The following is a 26,246-nucleotide window of genomic DNA, read 5'->3' on the forward strand; positions in this document are numbered from 1 at the left end:
AGTAGGACAAAAACCTGAGCAACTCTAGGAGTTGTTAAGTTCTCCTCTGATCATATTTTCGCAGTGAAGTGGCAAGTAAGGTCAGGGGTGGAGGACAAGGAAAGGCAAGGAGGTGTTGGAGATTTGCTAAGAGAGGAGAAGACGTGGAAGAGTTGTGTGGGAGAGTGAATGGAGTGGCCAGATGCAGTGGGATGGTCCCGCGGCACCAAGGACCGTCCTCAGAGCCTTTACACTTGGCGTTGGCTCAGCCTAGGTTGCCCTCCATCCCCAGATATCCACGTGGCTCCCTCCTTCAGTTTCACCAAGTCTCTGGTCAAATGTCATTTTAGGAGAGATGCCTTTCCTCACTACCTCATATGAAATAATACATTCCATCACTCTCTCCCCACCTACCATGCTTAACTGTTCCTCTTAGCATTTGTGATCTCGTGACATCTTAATCATTGGTTAATTTATTTATTGTCTATCTTCGCTAACTAGAACAAAGCATCACAAGGTAGCAGAGACTTTCTGTTTGGGTCAGTTCTGTAACCCCTCTGCTCAAAATAATGCCTGGCCCTGGAAGTCACTCAAAAGTGCTTTTGAATGGATGCTTGGGAAAGGAAAACTCTCTGTGCTCACACCAGATGTGTGGGCCTTCCACACCAGGCAATCCTCCAGCGCTCTGCAGGCGCCAGCTGGGTATTCTGCAGTTGAACTCCTCTTGACACTAACTGCCCAGAGTTACCGAAGCCCCTACAGATGAAGGGCTCAGTCCCACAAGGCTGCCCCTCACTTCAGGTGCCAGCAGGAAGCGGCGGGTTCTCACGTCAGTCTGACTTAGCTACGAATCAGGGATTCCCGCAACCGACTCCTCAATGTTAATAATTTGCTGTCGCTGCTCACAGAACCCAGCGAAGCACGCTGTTGACTATTACTGATTGATTATAAAGGATACAAATAAACAGCCAGGTGAAGAGGTACGTAGGGCGAGGTCCAGAGGGTCGCAAGTGCAGGAGCTCCTGTCCCGCGGAGTTGGGTGCGCCACCCTCCCTGCACGTGGGTGCAGCCACCAACCCAGGAGCTCTCTAAACCCTCTGAGCCAGGCACCAGGGACAGACTCAAATATAACAAAAGACGCTCTTATCACCCCATCACTCGGGAAGTTACAAGGGTTTTAGAAGCTGTACTAGGAACTGGGGACGAAGACCAAATACTGTGTCACAACATCACAGTTGGACGGGTAGATGGGCGCCTCTGTTCAGAGCTGGGTGAGGGCTACTTCTAAGGCTAGTGTTTCCTTGTTTTATGCTCTACCTGCAGCAGCACAGTCCTTACTGTAAAGCCATTTTGGAGGGACTGACTTCCCCTCCCTCATGGCTGTTGTAGAGAGGCAGCAGGGTACGGGGAGCAGGCGCCCCGTGTTGGCTCAGTCTGCAGCCAGTATCTGCTGTGAACGGTGGATTTTCCTTAACCCTTCTCAGCCTCAGTCTTTACCTCTGTAAAGTGAGAATTATGATAAGATGGAGAGAGTTCATTTATGGGAAAGCCTGTTGTGAGCTGTAAAAAAGAACCATCGAGTCCTAGTTATTTAAATTTGACCCTTTATAAAAGAAAATAGGAAATAGTCCCAAGAACATTAAGTTTCTGGAAAAGCACTTCCCTGAAATGCAGCAGCAGCCCAATGAGTCCGGGCCTTAATGAGGGGCTGAGTCTTACAACTTTCTGATTCTGTAATCATATAGCCTCTATAATCTTATAATCTTGTGTGTTCATGAACCCAGTGTTTACCCATGGCTGACAGTGAGCGCAGAGAAACTTCCTAAAAGGTCACCAGTCACGCCCAAGACTTAAAGTGCTTCCACCTGTATCAGTCTTCTTGATAACATCCCTCTGATATTGGCAGGGGTTGAAATTTCTGTCTGTTTTGTCAGTTGATGCATATCCATCTATGAAGTTCCAATCTGTAAGAATAAATCAAGGCCCTGTCTAGCTAAAAACTGCACTTACAAGTTCATTACTTGGAATTCCATATGAATTTTCCTTATGAAACAGTGTCCCAGCACTTAGCACCCACTGGACTTTGTTCTGCCAGGCCAGGAACCATGCATATCTTATTCATTAACTTATCTCCGATGCCAGGTATTCAATAAATATTTGTTAGATGGAGAATAGAAAGATGGGTAAGGAATGATTAGAATGATTCAAGTGACAAATTAGTGGTTTGAAGGTTAGGATCTCAACCTGATTCATAAAATCTTAATTTGTACTTGCTATAAAAAATAATTTACATTTTTTTCAATAATATTAAACAAAACATCCATTCTTCTATTAGATGTTTGAATGCCTCCTGTGCACTCTGACTATTATGAAGATCAATCTGACTTTGGTTCTTCCCTCAAAGAATTTATGATTTAATAGAGAAAATAGAATATATTCACAGATCATTAAAATCCAAGGTAGAGATTGTATCAACAGTATCATAATACTTCAAAGGAGATTACTAAAATACAAAACATTTTATTTAATAGAAAAAGTGGCTTTTTTTAACAATAAATTGTTTTAGAAAGAAAACTTAATTTGAGGAGAAAGAGAAGGTAGTTGGAAACTTCTCGTATGTCTCAAGGGATCTCCTTATTTCAGGTTTTTTTACAGGCATGGTTCTGATTCTCGGCTATGTTTAACATCACTTCAAATTTGCAAATATTTCCTTTCCTTTGATGTGGTTTATCATGGGCACTATGTTTACCAGCCATTATTATAGTTTTTACTCAGCAGCAAATAATAGAGATGACTGAAGGAGAGAGATTTAAAAACTTGAAACCTAGTGCAGGGCAGTATTTAAGATGAAGAGGCCATGGTGCTGAGTTAAGCACTTAGGCTGCGAGGGGTTTTAAGTCCCGGTGAACAGTGCTGGACCATCCATCGGGCGGTGTGAAGCCCCTCCTTCTGTGGACTCCTGTCCCCTCGAGTCTGCTTAGCAGCTCCCTCACACCTTCTTCCCAGGCACATCTTGGCTACTCCGAGGAATGACAGGAAGCACCGTCTCCGTTTCTCTCTTACTCCCTCTGAAGTTAAGACAAGAAGGTCAGGGATAATAGAACAGGTCAGTCTAATTCTATGCAACTACGATCTAAGGAAACCAGACATCGGATGGTGTTGTCATGGCCTCAAGCTCTGTAATTCTGTAGACACCAGTTTAGTTAAGTAAGTTCATGTTTGGCAGAGGAAGGTCAATAGCACTTGGACCTTGTGCCATTAGAAGGACAGATCACGCCCTCACTTCCATCCCAGCCACAAAAGTCAATTGAACCTCAAGACCTCTGGAAACACACAGGGTGGAAACTTGGACCACTAGAAAGTCATGTCCTCAGAGTCACAGATCAGACCATCCTCACATGTGGGGATGATACCTTAGGATGTTTAATAAACATCCACCGACATGCTTACCCCTTCAGTAACGTATAAGCCCCTCTTAATAAGTGGGAGCACCCCCAGTTCTGCTGTTAATATCAATTGACTTTGTATGACTTGATTTCTTAGAAACCTGGCCCTCATCAAGCAGGTATTTAAAAGCCATGGTGACCATTGGACACACATACATGCTCACGCACACACACAAACGTGTACAGACCCTCCTGTGCATGCTCGCCAGGCCCTGTTTCTAGGCTCACTGTATGTTCCATTGATCTGTCTCTTCTGTTACTTTCCACTTCAGCCTTTTTTTGGGGGTGGAGGAGGTGATTAGGTTTTATTTATTTATTTATTTATTTTTAGAGGAGGCACTGGGGATTGAACCCAGGACCTTGTGCATGCTAGGCATGTGCTCTACCACTTGAGCTATTCCCTCTCGACACTTCAGCCATTCTTAAATCCAATAGACTTGAACTCTCACAGCCCTGTATAAGAAACTCTGTTTTTCCAGAAGGGGAGTGGGGGGGGGAAGGTAGAATAATTTTATTGCATAGCTATAACGAGTGCTTTCTTTATACATAACCCCATGTGAGTAACATGAGTGCCTTCAGGGGTAGGTACTCTCCCTCGCATGAGAAAACTTAGGTTCAAAGAGGCTTTGTAAGTCTTGAGCCTGCATGGCCAGTCCAGGGCACAAGACACATTCAGGCAGGGGCTGCCTCCCCAGGTGTGTTCTTTCCAGGCTGTGCTTCCAGAGATGCCTCCTAGGAGACAGGTGATTTCAGGACATGTTATCAGCACTCAGGTACTACTTCCTGGACATGGATATTCTAGGTGACATAGGAAAGACAAAACAGAATAAGGTATAATTATTGCCTTGGAAGAAACTTAAGCTAATTTGGATAAACAAGAATAAAGACTATGTAAAAATTTAGAGGAAAAATTAACTACTAAACTATGTGATTCAGGGTGAATTTCCTAGGAACTCATAGAAGAGTGAGGGTCAGGGTCATGGAGAGCCATCATCAGTGGCAGCTGTCAAGGCTACGGTCATCACTAGCTTCTCTAGTAACTGACTAACCTGTGATGGAAAATGCTTCAACTCAGACCCCATCAGTAAAACAAAAACAATGAATATAGCCATTCGTTCCTGTACAATACTCTGGTGATTTTTTTGTAGTATGTTCCCAATAATTGTTGCATAACTGATGGTCACACACGTGTGTGACGTATACAATGATAATAAAACATAAAGCACTTGAAGAGAAACTGTCCATGTGGTCACCTGAGTAGCTCCATACTGAACTGGGTTCTCCACGTTGTACCCAGCAAGTGTAGACGGATCTCCTCCTCTCGAGTGTGAGAGCGGCTCATCTTCTGACTGAGTGTGTGAATCACACAGAGATGGTTCCAAGCAGGGAGAATATTGTGACGCAAGATAATCCACGGAGTCTTTTCTAAGGGCTGGTACCAGGGCTCCCCCAGACCCAGCTGAACCATAATGGGAGAAGAGGAGCACCTGGTAAGCCATTTTCAAATGCTCTAGAAGACATTTATAAACTGCCTCCCACTTCAAGGACCACTGACGCAGAGAGGCCAGCTCCACTGCTGATATGGGACTATGCACACTTATCTGAAGGGAGGTGGTGGTACAGGGCGAGCTCCGGCGTAGCACTGACTTAGCCAGGCTTTTCCCTGCCCCTCGGTTCCCCCTCCAACTCCAGCTGCTGCCCCCCCCCGGCCAGTGATGAACTAGCCGGAGTGAGAAGGACACGGCTTCCTTACGCCACCCTTGTTTGCCAATCCCTCCTCCAGAGGAACTTAAAGCTTTGTCTGCTTAAGGGATCTTTAGCAACAGCATGCTCTGTGGTTCCTGAACCCAGCTCAGGATTGACAAGACAAAATCCTGTGGCCAGGGAGTTAGGGGCAAAATTTGTTTCTAGCTGCATCTGAGGACCTCTGCCTCCAGCCCGCCCTGTCCTGGAAGCCCGTCTCCCCAGGGCTTTCCCCTTTGGGTGATGATAAGCTGTTGGACAGTTTCTTTGGCACATTTCACTGAAATTTCTGTGTGGTTTGAGTAACCAGAACTTATGATTGGACGTAGTTTCCATCAGTTCCTGGAAGGTAATCTTTTCATCTTACATTTTAAATGAGCATATAACAAAAAGAAACATGTTATATACTTTATCTTTAAAAAGTCACTTAAAGCCTATTTTGTCCTTTATTTCTCAGGGAAGGAAAAATACCATGCTTCTGGAGAGAAAAAGGATCATTTCCTCCAGGAAGTGTATACTTGCCAGCTTAGGTTGACACATGCAGCTGAATCAATATGGCCTTTTAACAACCATGTTCTTAATTTTGATAAAAATGACAGTCGTTTTTCTATTGAGCCCATCAGCTGGTATCTGTTTAAGTCGTTGATTTTGTGTAAGTAATCGGTTTAGTTCGCATGCATCCCTGTGATCAGGGGCAGCAGAAATGAAAGGACTGATCTGTCATTTCGGGGGAAAGATGGAAATCTAGAAGAGTCACTCTGCCTTCCTCTGTGGGCACGCCTTGTCTTTGTGACGGGAAAGGGACAGGCGTTTATGAGTGTGTCTATGTGTGGGGAGGAGAAAGTTAGATCCAATAGTAAACAGGTCCTTTTCTTCCGTCCCTTCCTTGGGGTTGGGCTCTGTGGGCAACGCGGGGAGACGGGAACTGGGCAGGAAGCAAACACATCCTGCTCTGTGTCAGAAGTGTCTTCTTCCTGACTTCCTCGCAAAAGAGATTTCACATCCCTGATTCTACAGCATAAACTGTAAACAGCTATTCTTATTTTTCCCTGAATGTGGTGCTAATGAAAGCAAAGACCGATCATCAAGGGTGAATTATTTAATACAACAATGTTTTTAATAGCCGAGAAGAGGCACAAATAGTAGTGATGCCTGTGGCTAATGGATTTCCCTGGTAGGAGATAAAAGGCTGATTACACAGCGGAGCAAGTGAGGACGCGGTGCGTTAATGACAGTTTACAGGTCAGCTCACTTACAGGACTGATTTACAACACACCATCTGTTTTCTAACTGTGGGTTGATAACTAGGACTTTTATGATTTTAGCTAGTGTCTCTTCATCAAGAATTTACTTGTTTTTCTGAGTCAGGTTAGTTTAACCCCATAATATTTCACTGACTGGACCCCCTGATTCCTTCCAAATCAAATCGTGTCTAAGTTGAATGGATTGATAGCAGCCAGTCTTGCTTCGACTCAGCCTGTCTCTGCCAGGTTCGAGAATTAAGTCCTGATGCCTCAAAGCAGCCCTTGTATGTATTGGATTAACTTCTTTCTGATGCGTCTACCCTGATCCCAGTTATATACCATCCTTGAGAGAGTTGAGAAAATAGCCATTCAAGTCATTTTCCGTGTCCTGTGGTTCAAATCCGGAAACCTAGTTGAAAAAGGCTACACCATCATCCACTGCTTATCAAGTTCCCCCTTTTCCTCTCTTTTTGTTTCTGTCTGCTCTCTGGCTCCCCAGCTCCATGCAGCACCTTCCACCCACCCCCCCCCCCACACACACACAGACACTCCCTCTCTTTCTCTCACGTGGACAAGATAAGGGAACCCGGCTTTGGCCCCCACTCTGGCCACCTTCCCCGTTTCACTGCTCTGTATCTTCTGTAATTAACGTGCAGTCGAACGTGAGGATTAGGTGTGAGGGCTGTGGAGTGATCCTTCTGGGTTGAGATCCTGGCTTCTGTCACTTTCTAGGTACAGAGCCCGCATCCAAGTTGTTTAACTGTCCTGTGCCACCGTTTCCTCATGAGACCTACCTCAAGGAGTCACAGTGCTAAATTATTCAACACGTGATGCGTTTAGAACAGCGCACAATGAATGTTACCATACTTGTAATTACAGGAGGCCGTTGGGTGGGGGGCCAGGCTGCTGGTTCTTTCTTGAGGCTGTGCATGAAGCCGGGCTTTGTAACTTACCTGAAGTTGGAAGCTTGGAAAGGAAAACATTGTCAAGCCCCTCTTTCTACCTGCGTGTTGCAATCGTTCATCGGTTGGACACATTTTTGAGCATCTACTATGTACTAACTTAGTGGTTCTCAAGTGTGAACCCCAGCTCAGCAGCAGCGTCACTTGGGGGTTGTTAGAAATGCAAGTTCTCACCATCCTCCCCTCATCCCTCCCCCCAGGTATTCCAAATCGGAAACTCTGATGGTGGGGCCTTGGAATAGGTGTTTTAACAAGCCCTCCAGATGCTTCTGGTGTGATAATGTTTGAGAACCACTGCCCTACATGTAAAACATAGTTGCGCTCTGGACACCTGGAATATAAACATAAAGATGCCCGTGTCCCTGACCTTCAGAAACATAGTCTATTGGGAGAGACAGATGTGTAAATAAGAAAAACCAAGGATTCTGAGTAGAACAGTGGAAACACAGAGCCACAAAAGAAGGGGTGGCCAAGTGTGCATTTTGAGAGGAAGGTTTGGAAATAATTTCTAAAGAAGTGATGCTTGAACTAATTCTTAGATAAAGACTGGAATTTTCCCAGTTATAAGTGGGGGGAAGACATTCCATACAAAGGAGCACGTGTGCACTTGGTGATGGGTGGACCTGTATACAGACCTCAGACTTTAAAAAGCAGCTCCTGGAGAGGAGCGGTTTGGTATTTTGTTCACTGTTGAATCCCCAGAGCCTAGAACATGACCCTGGCTCACAGGGGGCACCAGTAACTAACTGAGTGATTGAACAAAGGTCTTAAATTCCTACATATTTCATTTTCACGGAAAACATTTCTTCTCAGCATATTAAAACAAATCAACGTAATTGTGAGTTCTCTGCTCTAAAGCACTTTATTCCTGAAAGAATTAGCCAATGCCTGGATTGGTTTTCTCACATTCGGTATGTTAAAGCACGGGTTGGCAGCAGATATGACCTTTATATCTGCCAGGTAGCGCAGGGAAGCCCAGAGCACTTGCTTGACACAGGTTTATCTTGAACCTGCAACTTTATCCAAACGTGCCAATTATTGATGCTTCTTATAAAGATACTGCTCTCTGAAATAGAAACCATGTCAGGTTCCTCATTAAAATGTGAAGAACCAAATAGCCCAGGCAGCGTATTTCCTTCTGTTTTAGTTAAAATCAACTCTGCATACAAAATGATTGGGTCTAATTTCCCAGTCATGCTCTCACACGCAGATGCTCACTCTTCTTTCTTCTGGATGCCAGGGCATACTTCAGAGCGTCAGGAACTTCCCCAAGGGGACCTCTGCATCTTCACACTGACCACAGTGACAGGTCTGGTGGCCGATTCAAAAGGAAGGACGTATGCCAAGTTAGAGCCCAGTGGTGAGGTTTCCTTCCTTTCAGCGCCACTTCTAAGGGAGCCACCCTTCGGGACTTCCCCCTTCCCCAGCATCCTCCCCTGCCCCCCAGCATCCCCGGTGTACCTAGTCTGGCTTCATGTACCCAATTAATTACAGCTCTGGCTAGCTTGCTCTGGCCTTGGATCTGACAAAGCCTCAGAGGAGGGCTGTTCTGTCCTGTGTTCCTAATCAAGTAGGTCAGAGGTCATGGGTGTTTAGAGGACAAAGGGATCTTGGAGATCGTGGACAATGTCCTCCCCTCCCCCTCCCCCCATAGCCCTTTCCGCTGTCTTCTAGGAACTTACAAACACTGAACATACAAGTGATCTATTATGTCATGGATCTAGAAAGTAAAACACTTAATATTCTTAAAACCAAAGTTTAAATGGGTTTTCTTTTACTTCTCCTTTAGATTGAATTGGGGTTAAAAAGAACCCCCAAAGTGTACTTAATACATGAAATCGTTTTAACTTTTCTCTCCGTTTGGTCTGAGTTTACTGCTCTGCAGTAAACTTTATGGTTAAACAAACAAGCCCCCCAGTGGTAGGAGAACTGTTACCACAGAGCAGATTTGCTTGCATGTGTTTGAGAAGCACAGCCAATTTCACATAATAACGCAGGTATTAGAAGTGTTCATTACAAGCCACTTCTCTCTGGACCTTAGTTTTCAGTCTTTAAAAAGAGCAAATGGACAAGTTTCTTCTAGGGTTAGAATTCTATCAGTTTTAGGTCTTCCCCTCAAGAGCAGCATTAAGGAGCTAAGATGGGGATTGAGGAGAACGAAGGGAGGGAACATGCATTACCACGTTCCCGCTGCTGATTACACACGGGGGAGCTCCCCCCACCCGCCCACATTGTTCTTGGCATCAATGGATGGATGCTCTTTGTTTCTAAGTGCACCTTAGATGAGTTGTGTTACTAGTGATAAACAGTGAAAAAAATAATACCAACTGATTTTGTAATGCTACATGATAATAAGAGATCTTTAGATATACTTAAGTTTTGTGGGTTTTGTTTTGTTTTACCTTTAGAAAAAACAAAGATATGCTTTTGGGTAAGAGTTTGTCACGTTTTTAGCACCCCATGTTTACAAATCACTTCATTTGTTCATTCTGCACAGCTTTACGCATCTGCAAACATATTCTCTGTGCCAGTTCCTGGGATAAGCACTGGGCTGACAGAGGGGATATAGCTCCGTATGGTTATTCATGACAACATTTGAAAATCACATTAAATAACTTGATAAAGTTGAGGTAGAAGGAGGAACAGAGATAGGTGAGATCACCCATGAGATTCCAGGCGAGAACTGAGACTTTTTACTTGAAGGTTACCACCCTGAGCCCTACTGCCCGTCTCTAGACATTGTGAGCCTTAGGGACAGAGCATTGAGCTGAATGGTTTTGAACTTGAAAACTTTGTTCTTTAAAGTTTATTTTTCTATTTATCCAGTGCCTCAATTTCTTTGCAAACAATATTTTTCCTTATTTCAATCCTTGCCCCAGAAGCATCCTTAGGGTTAATATTTGTGGAGAAAATATATTTGTTAAATACCTTGCTCTAGGTGTTTACCAAAGACATAGTTGCTCTAAAATAGCGTATGATTATTAGCTTTTAATAGTTTGACTTTGCCTAAAAAGGAACAGCCAAAAGCCATGTAACATGTAACACACCACAAATCCTATGTGTTCTTTGCCAGTTTCACTCTTTCTGCTTGTCTTTATTTCTTTAGCTTATATTGGTTATGGAGGAAAAGACTAGAGTCTACCCTTTTTATGGGTTAAACTGAGAGCCAGTGGTCAGTGTTGAAGGCAGTATTAAGTGAATGCGGGCACATTCTTGGCATTTTGATTGCATATAGATTGGGGCCAAGGATGAGGGACAGAGTTTTATAAAATACACCAGGGTGTAGAAAAGATTTTGCTAAGCTAGTTTATGCAGAAATCAGTGAAAACACTGACCCCACAGCATTTCATTCTGAGCTATGAACCTCATTTATCTAAATATTTGTTATATTTTATTTAACATTCTCTTCCTTCCATCATAACTATCTCAATGTCTTTCACAAAAATTACTTTCCAGAAGATATTTCCAAGTTTAATGAAACTGGAAACTAAATGAAAATGGAGGTTTAGCCTGCAAGGGGAGGGCGAGAGTAAGTTCCAAGGGCCAGGAAGACCTTCGCTGATAGTTTGGGAGAACCTGGTTGCAAAAGGGACTCACGGAAGAGATAAACATCTTTGGAACTGGCTGTTGTTTGTTCAGAAAGGAGGTTTTGTAAAAACACTGGGAAGTTAATAGGAAGATAGCAATTCGTGGCAGTTTAAGTTAATGTGAGTGTGTGTGACAGTGTTCACGGGCGAACACTACCTTGTGCTGCTGGCAACAGAATCTTTATGAAGTTGAGACTGCAGTCATTAGCAAAGAAAGAACCAAGAAACGAGGACGGAGTGAAAGTAGGAATTATGAACAGCGTTAAGACATGCACATTTAGGAGAGGTCTATTGAAATGTTAAGTTGAAAAATAAGCTATGTTTCAGGATTTCCCATTTCCTAGATTTTGTGTAAGAATAAATTTTAAAGGATATGAGACTCATTGCCTTTGTTTTGGAGGAGTAGGAAAATTAGAAACTATTTCACTTATATAAATAAAAATATCTTGATAAGAAAACAATGAGACATGTTTGTTTTAGGTATCCGCACGCAGGTGAATTGAAATCTCGGAAATTGATTATAGATGGAAAATCATGCCACACGAGTAGAGACAGTATAAACACAGAATGACCTTACAATTCTGAAATGTGTTTAATAATAGATGATTTAAGTTAATTGTAAAACACTAGTTATTTTTCTTTAGCCTTAGTCTCCTAATAAAAATTATACATTAAACTGCTCAGTCTGTTTTGTGTTAAATTTAGAAAATTAAAAGTAAGTTCACTTGACCTTTGTATATAGCTACCAACTTTTTGGTGCCTATGAGAGAATTCCTTTATCCCAGTATGTAGTGAACAGCATTACTGATACCTGATTTACAGTAATTCTAACTCCTTCTTGTTTTACAGCTTGGCTCATCCTCTTCTGTGCCTTTTACGTCCATTTTTTCTCAGCTTTTTATGACTGTTGTGGTTCCTCTCATTATTGGACAGGTAAGTTCTCCAACTCTCTCTCCTCTTTTCTTTATATATCAAATTGTGAATTCTTATGTGAGGGCAGGACAATTGAGGGAAAAGCCAGTCAGGAAGAAACCGTTCGGTGAAAATCTGAGACTGTGATCACAATATTCTCAATCACAATATTCTCATCTTTTTATTTTTTTAAATAAATATCACTCTGCTTTGCAGATGGCTATTAATAGGGACACTTACCAGAATCTATTTGTTAGATTTTATTTTAATTGATGATCCCTTCTTTGTAGGTCTGTAGCTAGCTTGAAACCGTCTATCAAGTCATTACCTTATTCAGTGACTTCTGATAAGGTCTCAGCATTTACGGTCATTTTGGGGAACAAGCACCTGTTTTTGGCTGGCTTCTTCTTAGACTCCTCTGAGAGCAGTGCTCATATTTGTGATCTTGTAATTGACAAAATAAACACTTAATTCTATTAGCTCTTAAAATTAGCTCTTAGAAAATTTCGTTGCCTCTATCATTCTTATTGAATTAATCTAATAGAAGAAATTCTAAACTTCTTTTAACAGGTTAATAATGAGCATGTAACTCAATTATAAGCATACGAATTTGAAAATAAGGTTGTTGTCCGTTGTTTTAATCACAGGGAGCCACAGTAACAGATCACGGGATTCAATGCTCTGCAGAAAGGAGTCAGTCTTAGGAAGGCAGTGTATTAGCATGGCTAAGAGCACAGATACTGGATTAAGACCAATCAGACTCTAGTTCTTATTTCTACCTTTTATTTGCTCTGTGACCTTGGGCGAGTCATTTAATCTCACTGGCTCCAGGTTCATAATTCATCTAATTGTATAATAACAGGACCTATCATAAAAGGTTGTGAGGAGCAAATGAAATATGATGCATACAAAGTTTTTGGCATCCTAGAGCCTGATGCAGGTAAGTGCCTATAACATCTGTCATCGTCTTCAAATTCCCTGTAGATACAAAACAGGAAGCAACTCTTTGAAGTATTAACTATAAAAAAAGGTGTCTGTATAGACATGTAATATTTACATGCTGTCTTAGATTCTCTGGTAAATCAAGTCTGAGACAGAGGTTTCCATGAAGGAAGTTTATCGGGGGAGAACCCATGGAATCAACAGCTCTGGGAGAGTGAGGAAAGTAGGGCAGGGATGAGGAAGGAGCTGAATTCTGGTGCATTCCCGGCAAGGCCTCCAGCTAGACCGACCCTCAGAGTTGTCCTGCCTAAAACACAGGTGCCTGGCTTTTTGACTCTTTCTTGCACTGAGCAGTCATCGGATGCCGGCTTCCCTCCCTCCCCAGGAGATGTACGACCTTGGGTGAATCTGCCCTCTGCACAGCAGTTCCCAAGGAGGAATTCAGCTGAGGTCTTTCAGTCAGTCAACACACCCTGCAGATGTGGGAATAACCATCTTGGTTCCTGAAGAGACAGATCTGGGGGGCACACCACAGCATCCACTACACATGCACTTTTTTAAATTTTAATTTTATTCTTACAAAAGAGACTAAATTTACGGAAATGCGGGAGGCTTTAAAAGCACTCAGAGAATGCCATTTAATTAAATAGAATAATTCTTGAATTATTAGTGCTGCTCACATAACAAGTATTCCGAATAAATATTATGTCACCTACCTCTCGAACCTCTTTGCCACATTTCCTAAACTCTCACCTCCCCTGGCTTTTTCTCAATTCCTGCTTAATTTTTCTGTTTAGAACATCTATCTATCCACCCTCCCACCCCCAGCTCATTGTTCATTGGACTCTTTAATTCATACCTCCTTTGGGCCACCTGTCTGGAGTATGTTTCCCTCTTATTCTTTATTGTGACATCTTGTGGGAGTCCTTTCTTGGCCTTTGTCACAATAGATGCTTACCTTTTGTTTACTGTTAATGTTTGTCTCCCCCATTAGACTGTAAGCTTCATGAGGACAGGGAACCACATTTTTTTGTGTGTACCGTTCCATACCCAGACCATAGGCCCCCAATCAGTACGTGCGGGATGAGTGAGCGAGGGAGTGAATGAGTGAGCGTTCTATGATCAATGAGGGAAATGCTGTGTCTTACAGAGGCTTGGCAGAACCCACCTGCCCTTCTCAGCTCTGGCCAGTTTAAGCTGTCGATTAGTGGATTAGTTTAAACCCATACATATTCTCTTCGTTCTGAAAATAATTCCATATGATAACTCAGGGCTCATATATTCTTCTCCTAGTGAATCTTGGAAATATCTCTGTTAATAATAAATGTCTGCACAACAAGGTCTTACTGTATATAGCATAAGAAACTATATATACTCAGTATTCCATAATAAACCACAATGGAAAAGAATATGAAAAAGAATATATATGTACATATAACTGAATCACTTTGCTGAACACCTGAAACTAACAGTGTCTTAAATCAACTAGATGTCAATACCTACATACATACATAAATAAATATTTAAAATAATAAATGTTTGACATAAACTGTATGGACCAAAAAAAAAAAAAACTTTGTCTAAGCCAGTCAATGTTTTTTTTAAAACGTATAGGGTTATATAATTTATGTAGTTAAGAATATTTAACCAGATAGGATAATGAATTGTTAGATGGCTCATCTTTGTGTGCCCACTAATAAAGTGTTACAGTAAGTTATAAAGCAGTAAAGGTCGTCCAAAAGTAACTTGGGTAATTTTTTAAAAGTACTCTGTTTTTTCAAAGAATAAACTTTCACACTTGCAACTACCTACAAGCAAAAAGGTTGTGTGTTTACATCTGCCTCTTATAATCCAGTCTGGGAATTAAGAGTCACAGCCTCAGGCTCTCCCCCTAGAAACCACATTGCCTCCTCTCTCTCCTCACATTTTAACGCTCCTACATCCAAGCAGTCACTAAATGCCACCATTTCTTTTTTTGTTTTGTTTTGTTTTTCCTTTTGAAGTATGGTTGATTTACAATGTTGTGTCAGTTTCTGGTGTACAGCATAGCGATTCACTTATACATTATACATTATATGTATTCTTTTTCACTATAGGTTATTATAAGCTGTTGAATATAGTTCCCTGTGCTGTACAGTAGGACCTTGTTGTTTATCTATTTTATTTATAGCAGTTTGTATCTGCTATTCCCAAACTCCTAATTTATCCCTCCCTCTACCACTTCTCTTTTGGTTACCATAAGTTTGTTTTCTATGTCTGTGAGTCTCTTTCTGTTTGTAAATAAGTTCATTTGTGCCATTTTTTTAGATTCCACATATAAGTGATATCATATGATATTTGTCTTTCTCTGACTTACCTCACTTAGTGTGATAATCTCTAGTTCAATCTATGTTGCTGCAGATGGCATTATTTCATTCTTTTTTATGGCTGAGCAGTATTCCATTGCTCATTGTATATATACACCACAACTTTTTTATCCAATCATCTGTCAATGGACATTTAGGTTGCTTCCACACCTTGGCTGTTGTAAATAGTGCTGCTATGAATTTTGGGGTGCATGTATCTAAAGCCACTTGGAGAAAAATAAATTTTAAAATTTAGATTTAACACAAAAAATGATCCCCACTCAAAAATCAATTTATAAATGTAAAGACAGGGCAGAAAAATAATTATAAAAAAAATCCACAAGAAAATACCCTGAAAAAAAAAAAAATGAAGACACCTAAAATGATGGCTCTTACACTTACCTTGGTATATCAGCTTTCTTCCCCGAAGACGTATTATTTTTCCAGAGTTTACCTTGGAGGTCATGCAGTAACTGATATGTGGCTCAGCCTATTAGACGTACAGGGATTCAGATTTAAGTTTCCCTTTAACCTTTCCTGGTGCTTAATTTAAAATAAAGAAAATCAAAATGTAGAAGATGAGACAATAAAATAAAAACCTTCCTGTGGAAGAGTCTTTCCCTTCACTTTCCAGAGGGAAAAGCAAACAAATTAGTGAGGATTTGTTGTTTAGCTTTGAGTGCATGAGTTTCTGTGAGCTGCGAGAGCAAATGATCCATCAGGTTGTGTTGATCTATTCCTAGCAAAGCCTTGTTTCCTCTAAGGTTATCAAACATTTGTATGAGGCAGAGAGGTTTGGAACATTTTAAAACAGCAGTGATTCTGAACAATTAGAGAATGATTGTGTCAAAAATATAAGAGAAGATGGGGTTCCTGCAGTTTATATCCAAAGCACATATTTGAGGCGTATCAACACGACTTCACCCAGTAGCTTATGAAATATTTTAACACTTTTCTAGCTACACAGGGCAAAAGCAGCTGCTTTGTGAATTTAATTTTAGAAGAGGGTAGAAAAGCCCTATGGAGAGTGGCAAGGAATAAAATGGCTTACTGAGAAAACACAGACAAATATCACTGTAAAACAAAGAACAACGAAAGACAACCTGTTTGCCCCTAGGGCTGCTGTTTCACTCGTGGGTCTGTCCAGTTTCCAACTTTCCAGTTGTTTTCTTTATCGAGATTAAGTACCCAGCACTAACACATTGATGTGTTTAGAGGAAAGGTATTCCAGCTGGGAGGGTGCGGGATTTGGAACCTGTGTGTCATGCCATGTTAAAAGAACCCTAATGTACAGGGAGACCCTGAGTACTTTGTAATGCAGGAAGAAGTCATTATGTTGACTAAGTCAAATTACATCTTATAAAGTTGATCGATGATTAGAGATTTGTCTTGGTCTTTCAAATGGCTTTGACTTCCGAGTTACACCTCATTCATATTTATTTGTTTATTTTGTCAGAGGGGTCGATGGTGGTGGGAGAAAATGCTTTGACTTTTGGATTTGGGATCATATGTTCTATAACCTATTGCCGAGAGGGACTTCTGTGTTTTTAACTATTGTACATTCAAACAAAATTGGAAGACAGTATCCATTTCAATAACTCCATGTAATTTATTTTCTTTCCAAAAGAAGTCGAGTTGCATTAAATTGGGGCCATTACCAGCTTTACACTACCAGAAACAATAGGTTATAAAATGACCTTTTAAATGAAGTCTCTGTAGCCTTCTACTCAGCACTTCCCCCGTGGTGACATATCTGGATGTGAGGCCATCTGGGTCCCTCGAGCACCAAAACTTGCGTCCTAATACATCATTCCATGGCTGAGTGACAGAACGGTGCTTCGGTCTCTATATGTCACTACACTTTAAAAATAGAAATGAAGCCTAGATAAATTGCTCTGGTTTGGGATCACTTCAACAAAAACTAAAGAAAACACGATTTTTTATTGATGTAGCTGTAACTTTAATGATAAGATCTACTTTTTAAAATACTTGAGAGACACTATTTGTCTCTCTCTATAAACCCTCTTTCTCTTCCCTCCCCACCCAGCCTTCAAGGTCTGCACCTGTACCTTGTACCAAATGGTCAGCTTTCTGCTGGGACTCCCTTTCCTTTCCTTCTTTCTTTCTTTCTTTTTTTCTTTTTTTAAAAAACACATTTCACTTACTGTCCTTGAGATCAGATGAAGTTGATCCAATAGCCATACATCCACAGGTTCTCTCGAGAGTTGTGTATTTGTTCTTGAGGCCGTGTGAAGGCATGCCTCATTGCGAATTAAGCCTTTTTAGTGACAGAGTAGACGATGACAGAACCCCATCAGCCTTGTCAGGAGAAGTTCCCTGACCTCATTATTGCTAATGGATCACGGTAATTCCGCCTGTTGTGAAATCTCATGTTCAATTATGCAGGCTAATGAGTGACTCAAAACTTAATATGTCTCAACTATAGTCCTCATTACAGGGTGTGCTCAGCCTCTTTCAAAAGCAAAAGATTTTAAATAGAGAGGTTCACTTTTATATCCAAACTTCAAGTTATCACCCATGTTCAGGCTGCCCCCAGATTGAAATCTCTGATTTGATTTTAAAATAAGAGAGGACTGCTATATGACTTAATGTTTCACTCATCCTTTTGTAGGAACGTTAGGACAGGTTTATTCATTTTTAAGTGTTAATTCCGGAATTCTAAAAGCATGCAAATGGCATTTGTCTTTGGATTCACAAAAACTCTAGATAGTCAGAGTTTGAATTATTTAAACTCCCACAACACATGCACTTTTGCTTTTCAAGCATGAGTTATAATTTAATTAAAAACTTCTGGTGCATTGCTAGCATTTTAAATATTAATATGTTCCATGGATCACTTTTGATTATCTACAGTCTTGAAATTCTTGAAGATGTCAGATTTTTAAGATTCCCAAAGTTGCACTTGGAATTGTCTGTTGAGGCAAAGGGGACTGTGATAATTACACACATCCATTAGGATCAGCAGAGGAGATAAACTTTGGGGAGGCTTAATGGGCATGTCTCAGTGACAGCTAGCAAAGAGCATTTGGCATGATTAAGGGTGGATTTGAATGCGGTTGAAAATATACTCTCATTATGGCCACCAGTGGAAGTTGCACTACAAATGTTAAGTTCCCCAGAAGAAGAGTGGTGTGGCAGGGAAGCTTTGAAATCCACTGTGGCCATCATCCAAATTATTCCCTTTCCTTTATGTCTTTCTGCTGTCAGAATCACTTTGCGATGCCCAGTTCCACTCCCTCCATCTCTGAAAAGAGGCAACCTGTTGGTCTCTGTCTTTCAGGTCGTCCGAAGATACATCAAGGACTGGCTTGAAAGGAAGAAACCTCCTTTTGGTGCTATCAGCAGCAGTGTGCTCCTCATGATCATCTACACGACATTCTGTGACACGTTCTCCAACCCAAATATTGACCTGGATAAATTCAGCCTTATCCTCATCCTGTTCATAAGTAAGTTGGAAGGCGGGATATCCTTGCTCTCTGCTCAGCCTCCTCGGTAGCAAAAGCTTAGGCACCTGTGTGCCTAAGCATTTCCAACGTTAATTTGATCAGAAGAGAATACTTCATTTCATATTGTATGTATGGACTCAGTGCCTTTCTCATGTGGATCTGCTCTTTAAAAAGACATCAGTTATGCACTTATGACTTAATCTCCTTTGTTTTTTATGTCTGATTTACAATGGTTGATGTCAGATGAAAGAAGCCACATTATCTGTCAAATTCAAATGTTAGATTTGAGCACTTTTTCGCCAGCTTATTTTATTGTAACTTTGAGCGAATCTTACCCCTTTTTGTGAATTAAAAGTAGGACTTAGACGATACTATCACTTTGTAAGTATAGTAATTGGCTTGTATTGGTTAAAATGTGACTGTTCATGTAATTTTTTTCTATGAAAATATACCCAAAGTAAGATAGTTTCATTTTAAGAAGCAGCAGACTCTAAAATGCAAGTTAACTGCTAGGCTCAAAAATCAACCTTTTTTCTATTTATCCTGTAATACCAAAGACAACTCTTGGTAATTGTAATATTAAAGAACCTTTTGTTATTAAAATTGACATGAGTTATTCCAAAATATATGTTATATGCTACCACATTTATGCTATTTTCAGTTACTCATAAAGCAGCTTGTCCTAAATTGAACACATTAAATAACCACACTTTAAAAAGAGGGTTTTAGGGTTGCCCTGAGTAGCAAACACCATAGTTTATATCCGGGGATATCTTCAGTAAGGAGAAGTTGAGTCCTGCTCATTTAAATGATTCTGTCACTTGAACAATGTATGTTTGTTTGGCTTGTTTTTCTGTTTGAGTTCCCAGAAGTTTCAGATAAAACTAAGCATACCAGTGAATATGTTGCAGACTGCTTTTTCGGTGCTAATTGAGATTCCATCTTTTTTCCTTCCTCAGTATGTTCTATTCAGCTGAGTTTTATGCTTTTAACCTTCATCTTTTCAACAAGGTAAGTGATTTGGTATCTCTCATTGTTAATTTCCTAGACAACAAATCACGCTCTTGACTTGGCTTCTGCGCGGCTGCCCTGTTGGTTTTTCTCCTGATCACTCCCTCTGGCTCCTGCCACCCTCAAGTTGTAGACAGGACCCAAGGGTCTGTTCTTGGTCCTGGGTTTGTTATTCACATTGTATGCTTAGGGGGCCTTCTCTGCTCCCCTGCCTCCAGCCCTCAGCTTCCCGCTGATGAAGCCCAGACTTTCCCTCTCACAGTTCCTCCAGAGCCTCAGCATTGTTTGTTTATCACTTCCCACCTGGCCATCTTCACCCGACTGTCTTAACAAGACCTCAGGCTCAAAGTATTCAAAATGGAATTCATCTTTTTCCCCAATACTTCCTCTTTCTGTCTAAATTTTTCATGGAACTACTATCCACAGTGTTACTCAGACTGGAATCCTTCACATCATTATTTTGAAAATGTCCTGATCCTACCTCAGTAGTATTTTTTGTGCTTCTGAAGCCACTTCCCTCATTCAGGCTCTCATGGCCTCTTTCTCCCTAGACTGTTGCCATGGAAATCTTACTGGTGTCTTCCTTTCCAGGCTGAACTTTTCTTCCACATTTCCTATTGCTTCCAGTGACTGAGTTCTGATAACAGCTCTCTTGTTCGGAGATCTTCAGTGGTCACCCAGTGCCTACAGGGTGAAGTTTATTTTTGGGGAGCTAAGTAAACCACTACTGGCGTTCATGCTGTCTAAGCTTTAGGCTGAGGTGAAATCTTTGCTGTTCGCTGGAGGAACCTCCTGCATTCTCACTTCAGTCCCTTCCTTAGGCTATCCCCAAGTCGACACTGGTCTCCATGTCCTAGTTCATTTTTCATGTTCTTAGAGGTTCACCTCTAATGCAACTCCTTCCACCGGTGTTATACATTCAACAGATACTACTTAAGCCTTTGGTAGGAGAAAGTTACCATAGCAAATCCCACAAGTAATGATTCTGACCCCTCATGAGTTTATAGACTGGATCTGTGCGCTGATAACTAAGTATCCTTCTGGTGCTGCAGTAACATAACGTGCAGACAAGTCAAGGAAGAAAGCACTTCCAACAAGAATAGGAGGGCAAGACCTCGTGGATGAGATGGGATTTGACATGAGTCACAAAAATAGCTAATTATTCAGCAAACACAGATGCCATGTGGGAGTTCTTGGGAGAAGAAACAATAGTGCAAACGTAGACACACACACACACACACACACACACACACACACACACACACACACACACACACACACACACACACACACACACACACACACACACACACACACACACACACACACACAGACTTGATAGAACAATAGGCGTAGAGGGAGATTAAAAATAATAGTGGTAACTGGAAAGGTAAGCTTGGACCAGATCGCCAGGCCCTTGAATGCCAGGGGATGGCAATGCGCTACCCAAGGGAAAGGGCCTGGGTTGTTTATGGCGCCCACAGTGGTGTCAGAGCGTGGACGGTTCAGGCCTCACATCAGGCGCTTGGCTCTTAGAGCACTCGGTGTAGCACGTGGCTGGTTGTAAACAGTCAATAAAAATTTATTGATTGGTGTAATTTGAAGCATTTTTCCCAAGCTTGTGGTTGTGATTTATGAAGTAAGAGTAAAGCCTAGAGCCATTAAGTCACAGGGAAACTGTGACTTAAGTGGGGAAATCTGAGAGCAGGAGCTATTTTAAAGTCCTTTTTGTAAGTGGCTTGTTACGGCACCTTTGAAAAGACGTTGGCCTTTCACTGGCTGTTTGTTTGCCGGTCCTTGTGGTGGAAGTAATCATCAGACCCCCTCATCTTATCCAGGAAGGATACAGATCTCCTGTCAGTGGCTGCAGAATTCCTTGAAAAGCACCGAATAGCCACTCTTGGGATCACTGAAGGAGGGGTAGGGGTGGGGAGTATGGCAACTAGCTAAGCATTTCAGCATGGGGTCGGCTGGGCTGTCACAAGGCCTTGAGGTTTTGAGGCCCTTCTATTCAGCCTTGTTCTGCCTTCAGTGAGGTTCTGTTGTAGGTTTTTGGGGTTTGGGGTTTTTTTTTTGTTTTTTTCAGGGGGGTCATTAGGTTTGTTTGTTTGTTTGTTTAATTGTGGTACTGGGGATGGAACCCAGGACCTCATGCATGCTAGGCATGCACCCTACCACTGAGCCCTCCCCCCAGTTCTGGGGTGTGTTGAATTTGCTTGGCCCCCTGTCAGACATGTATGTTCTTTGGTGAACAACGGAATACAGAGTAGCTCTAATCGTGTTTCTGGCTAATGGTTAATGGCTAACACTCCATTAAATTTGGAGGATGTTTCAATTGGACAAAATTTACAAGCTGATTTTCACATTCTGCTTTCATGCTGGAAGACCTCATAGCACCTGAGGATTTTACTGGAGGAATGAAAAACAGCAGCACGCAGGCACTGTGCTAGGGACTGTGTCATTCTGACCGTGAAAGACTACGGTACTATGCATTTTTGTTGCTATTTTGCAGATGACGACCCACACTCAGAGTAGTTCAGGGGCTTGCCTAAAATCAGATTTTAGTAGTTTAGAGCTCACCCCAAATCAGATGGCAAATAGTGCGCTTAGAATTGAAATTCATTTCCATTTGACATTTCCAGAAGCATTTACCCATGCTTTTTTCCACTGCACTAAACTATTTCGTTTACTTTTTAAATTCATCATACTTGTTTTGGTTGGGGAATTTGTAGAGAGTATTTAACTGGATTCTTCAAGTTCATACACACATACAAACAGATTAGTCAAAGATACCAAGAGAGCCCATTGAGCGTCCTTTTCTTTTCCTCCTTTTTATTCCTTCCTTCTTAGAATTAGTGAAATTGGCCTGTGGTGCATTTTTTTTTTCTTTTACTTACCGGTTAATAAAGCTAAAACCAATCCAGATATCAGGAGACAAAAATCTCATCATGGAAATCGGCCTGTCTTTTTTTGTGCAGGATGCCAGTGACCTCTGATGGTGGAGGTTTAGCATAAACCAGGAGAGACCCAGCCTAGAAAATTCAACTTCCCTGCAACACTCTGCTTCTGTGGTTAGCATTCTCAGGTTTATAGACCTGGCATGTCACCGTGGTATTGTCTGGCCTGTGAGCCTCTTCTGCTCTGCATATTTAAAATATATTTGAGAGTTATTATTCTGTGTTCTCATTTATCTTTCTGCAGAATAATGTCAGGGTTAAAAATGCCAACCCTGGAGTCAGAGGGACTCGAGGCTGAATCCTGTTTCACTATGCTGTAACTTTTGTCACTTGCCTCATTTGAAAGTGGAGATAGGTACCTCCTACTATCTCTTCAGGTCATCTGGAGAATTAAATAATACACACCTAAAGCCCTGAGCATAATACCTAATGTATAGTAAGTGCTCAAGAAATGTTAGCCGCTGTAAAATATTTATTATAGCAACATAGTTTATATTATTTCAAAAACTAATTATGGACGAGAGAGAATTAGCATTTCTAGTTTTGTAATACATTCTACTTGACGCTGTCTGTCTCAGTTGCTAGGAACTGGGAGTTGATTCTTCAAACCAAGAGTCTGTTGCCCATAGTGACCGAAGCTTTCTGCAACTTTCAGAAGCTTCAACGTTAAAAGAAAAATGTTGAAAAAGTTTAGAAAAAGAAAGCAATAATTTTAAAAATATATGTGAGACAGTTTGGTGGGTGAATGACTAGAGTAATGGAAACGAGAGTGTCCCTAGGGTGACAAAAGAAACCGTGAAGAAAGGAAAAGGAAGAAAACAGGTATTCAGATATTTGTATTAGGTGCTTCAGTCCTTATCAGGACATTTGCAGTCAGATGTCTCATTGAGCCTCTCGCCACAGCCCTGGGAGGGAAGGACGGTGGCCTGAAGGGTGAGGGAGGGAGAAAAGGGGGGTGGACGACCATTGCTGTTAGTGGGAAGTGTCCTTACATCTCAGAGAGGGGGCGGCCCGCCAGAGCTTTCGGTAACTTGTCTAGTGCCACACGGCTAATGACAGACAAGGACTCTCAAAACGGGTAAAGACAAAACAGGTACAGAGGTTCACAAAGGAGAGTCTTTCATTTGGAAGTTTCCCCCTGTGAAAACAGTGGGCTTAGGCGGAACCACCTCAGAGGACCTCCTCTGCTCCACATTCTGTAATTCTCCTCGTAAAGCCTTCTGACACGTTTTCCTTTGTGGGTACTGCAAAGGAAGGCAAAATAAATATTATGTGGGAAACACTGATTGAAAGCTTTGTGAGAGACTAAAGAGACCAGTTGTGAAGAAAAGGAAATAAACATCTCGAGGGAAGCCAGAGTAATCAAAAGGATTATAAAAACAAGATAAAAAGAAAATCAATATTAAAAAGAGATAAGGTAGAGTTAGAAAATAAATAGTAATGGGATGCCTTTCAAGAGTGTGAACAGATACAATAGAGATGCTAATCACTGAAAGTAATTCTAGTTATTACTGCTTAATAGAATGGACGGGCGGCTTCGTTCTGTGTGTTGTCCTGATTTCCTGCCGCTGGGTGGGTGAGGGAGGGCCACTTACTAGGAGAGCTGCTCTCGGACACTGAGTTGCGTGGTGGTTTCGGCTTTCTGGTTTTGACAATGTTTTGCTCAGATGGCAAACGTGTCTTCAATATTTGGGGCAACCTACTTTAGGCAACTGGGCGTCAAGATCCCTTTTGGGAAAACACAAGACAAAATGTTATTGTATTTGACCACTCGGTGACGAAAGAAATACTGGATGCACAGTGCTTAGAAGAGTGCTCAGTAAATGTTTGCTGCTGTGCTCACTCACCATCATCACCCCGCCATCATCAGCCTCCTCCTCATTCGGGCGGAGGGTTAAGTGAGCACAACCGGCTTTCTCCAAGATCCGTGATGTGGAACAACGGTCTGTTACCATATAGATAGAGTTTAAGGCAGCCCTACCTAGATGAAATATTGTTTTGTTTTTGGTTTTGGTTTTGGTTTTTTTTTAAGCACAAAAAGTAGCACTTTATTTTTTTATTTTCTCTTTTACAATTTTACACTTTTTTCCCATTTTTTTTACTGAAATATAGTTGATTTACAATGTTACATTAGTTTCTAGTGTACAGCATAGTGATTCACATATATATGTATATGTACATATATACACACACACACACACACACATTTTCTTTCTCATATTCTTTTCATTACAAGTGGCTATAATGAAAACAAAACTTATGGTTACCGGGGGAAAGGGGGAAGGAGGGATAAATTGGGAGTTTGGGATTAGCAGATACAAACTACTATGTACAGAATAGATAAACAACAAGGTCCTACGGTATAGCACAGGGAACCGTATTCAGTGGCTAATAGTAACCTGTAAGGAAAAAGAATATGATGGAATATTGTTTTTTAACCTTAAATATTTCAATATTATGTCCCAGTTCCCCCTCCCCACTGAAGGACTTTGTGTCCGCAGAACTATAGGGCAGTGTTCCAACCCACAGCAGGCTGCAGACCTCCCAGCGTGGGCTTACTTGCCGCAGTCCCCTTGCCCAGGAGCAAGGGACTAGTAAGCATGCCTTGCAGGCACCCTCTTTGGCCACACTGGAAGTGCCGCTCCAGCCTGGCAGCCAGGGCCAGGTTAAGTCAGAGCCTTCTCGGCCAGAGAGATTTTGACACGTTAGAGATGTGTTGTAATCTGGAAAAGGACAAATATCACACAGAACAAAGCTCGCCCAAGAATTGTATCGCCAGACTCTCTTGGAAGAAAACCAAAGCGCAAAAATCCAGATGCAGCAATACTCGGGGACAAACACAGGCAGCCAAAGACTTGAAAGGTCCTGTCGTGTTACTGACGCCACAAGCAGTGTGTGGAGAGCAGCCCCGAACCAGCTGGAGGCCAGTTGGGTGTGCTCCGTGTCCCACCAGCCCAGGCGGGCCTTCTTTCCCGGGGAAGTTTCTTTACTCATCGTGCACTGACTGCGGATCCTATTCCCCAGTCTGTGTATTTCAGGTTCTTCTCGTTTCTCAGGTTCTCAGGCCTCAGTGTTACCTCAAATCCTCTGTGGGTCAGTGAAGTGCCTCATGCTTTATAAAGGAAGTAAAATCTCTGACATAAATTACCCCCACTTTCTTATTCTCTACCTGGAAAATGTCTGTAATTTTTACTTACTTTTATCTTCTTTTGGGGGGAATAGGCGTGGAGTTAATGAGGTTTATTTATTTATCTTAGAGGAGGCACTGGGGATTGAACCCAGGACCTCGTGCGTGCAAGGCATGTGCTCTGCCGCTGAGTTCTGCCCTCCCCCATCAGCTTGTCTTTTTTTTGCACAGACTGCAGGACACTCTCCTCTTGGGCTAATCCCCTCAGCCATGTCTTCTCAGCCCCTCTGAGGCCATGGTTTCATCCGTAATTTCTCACTGCTCTGTCTGTACTCTCTGTCATAGTCCTGTTCAGCTCCATGGCCCTTTTCTTCTCTTCACCAGATTTCTTGAAAACACAGCCCCCTCACTACTGCAGATTCAGTACACTTGAACATCAACTCCTGGGCCTCTTCGTCCATTCCCTATTTCCATGAATGCTTTAATGCTCCTCTTGGTCCCAGATGCTCAAAGTTTCCAATTTC

The 26,246-nt window shown here is 41.8% G+C and overlaps 1 protein-coding gene across 2 annotated transcripts in view; it reads left to right on the forward strand.

The window, feature by feature from the left end:
* SLC10A7 (solute carrier family 10 member 7) overlaps positions 1 to 26,246 on the forward strand; it is a 222,701-nt gene that overhangs the window by 165,763 nt on the left and 30,692 nt on the right. For both annotated transcript variants that reach the window (XM_045516380.2, XM_010954577.3), the window contains 3 exons: positions 11,811 to 11,894; positions 18,462 to 18,627; positions 19,587 to 19,638. In XM_045516380.2, coding sequence (XP_045372336.1) covers positions 11,811 to 11,894; positions 18,462 to 18,627; positions 19,587 to 19,638 — 302 coding nt within the window. The remainder of the gene's footprint in view (positions 1 to 11,810; positions 11,895 to 18,461; positions 18,628 to 19,586; positions 19,639 to 26,246) is intronic.

Source organism: Camelus bactrianus, chromosome 2 (genome assembly GCF_048773025.1).
Source record: "Camelus bactrianus isolate YW-2024 breed Bactrian camel chromosome 2, ASM4877302v1, whole genome shotgun sequence".
In the NCBI taxonomy this organism is placed as follows: domain Eukaryota; kingdom Metazoa; phylum Chordata; class Mammalia; order Artiodactyla; family Camelidae; genus Camelus; species Camelus bactrianus.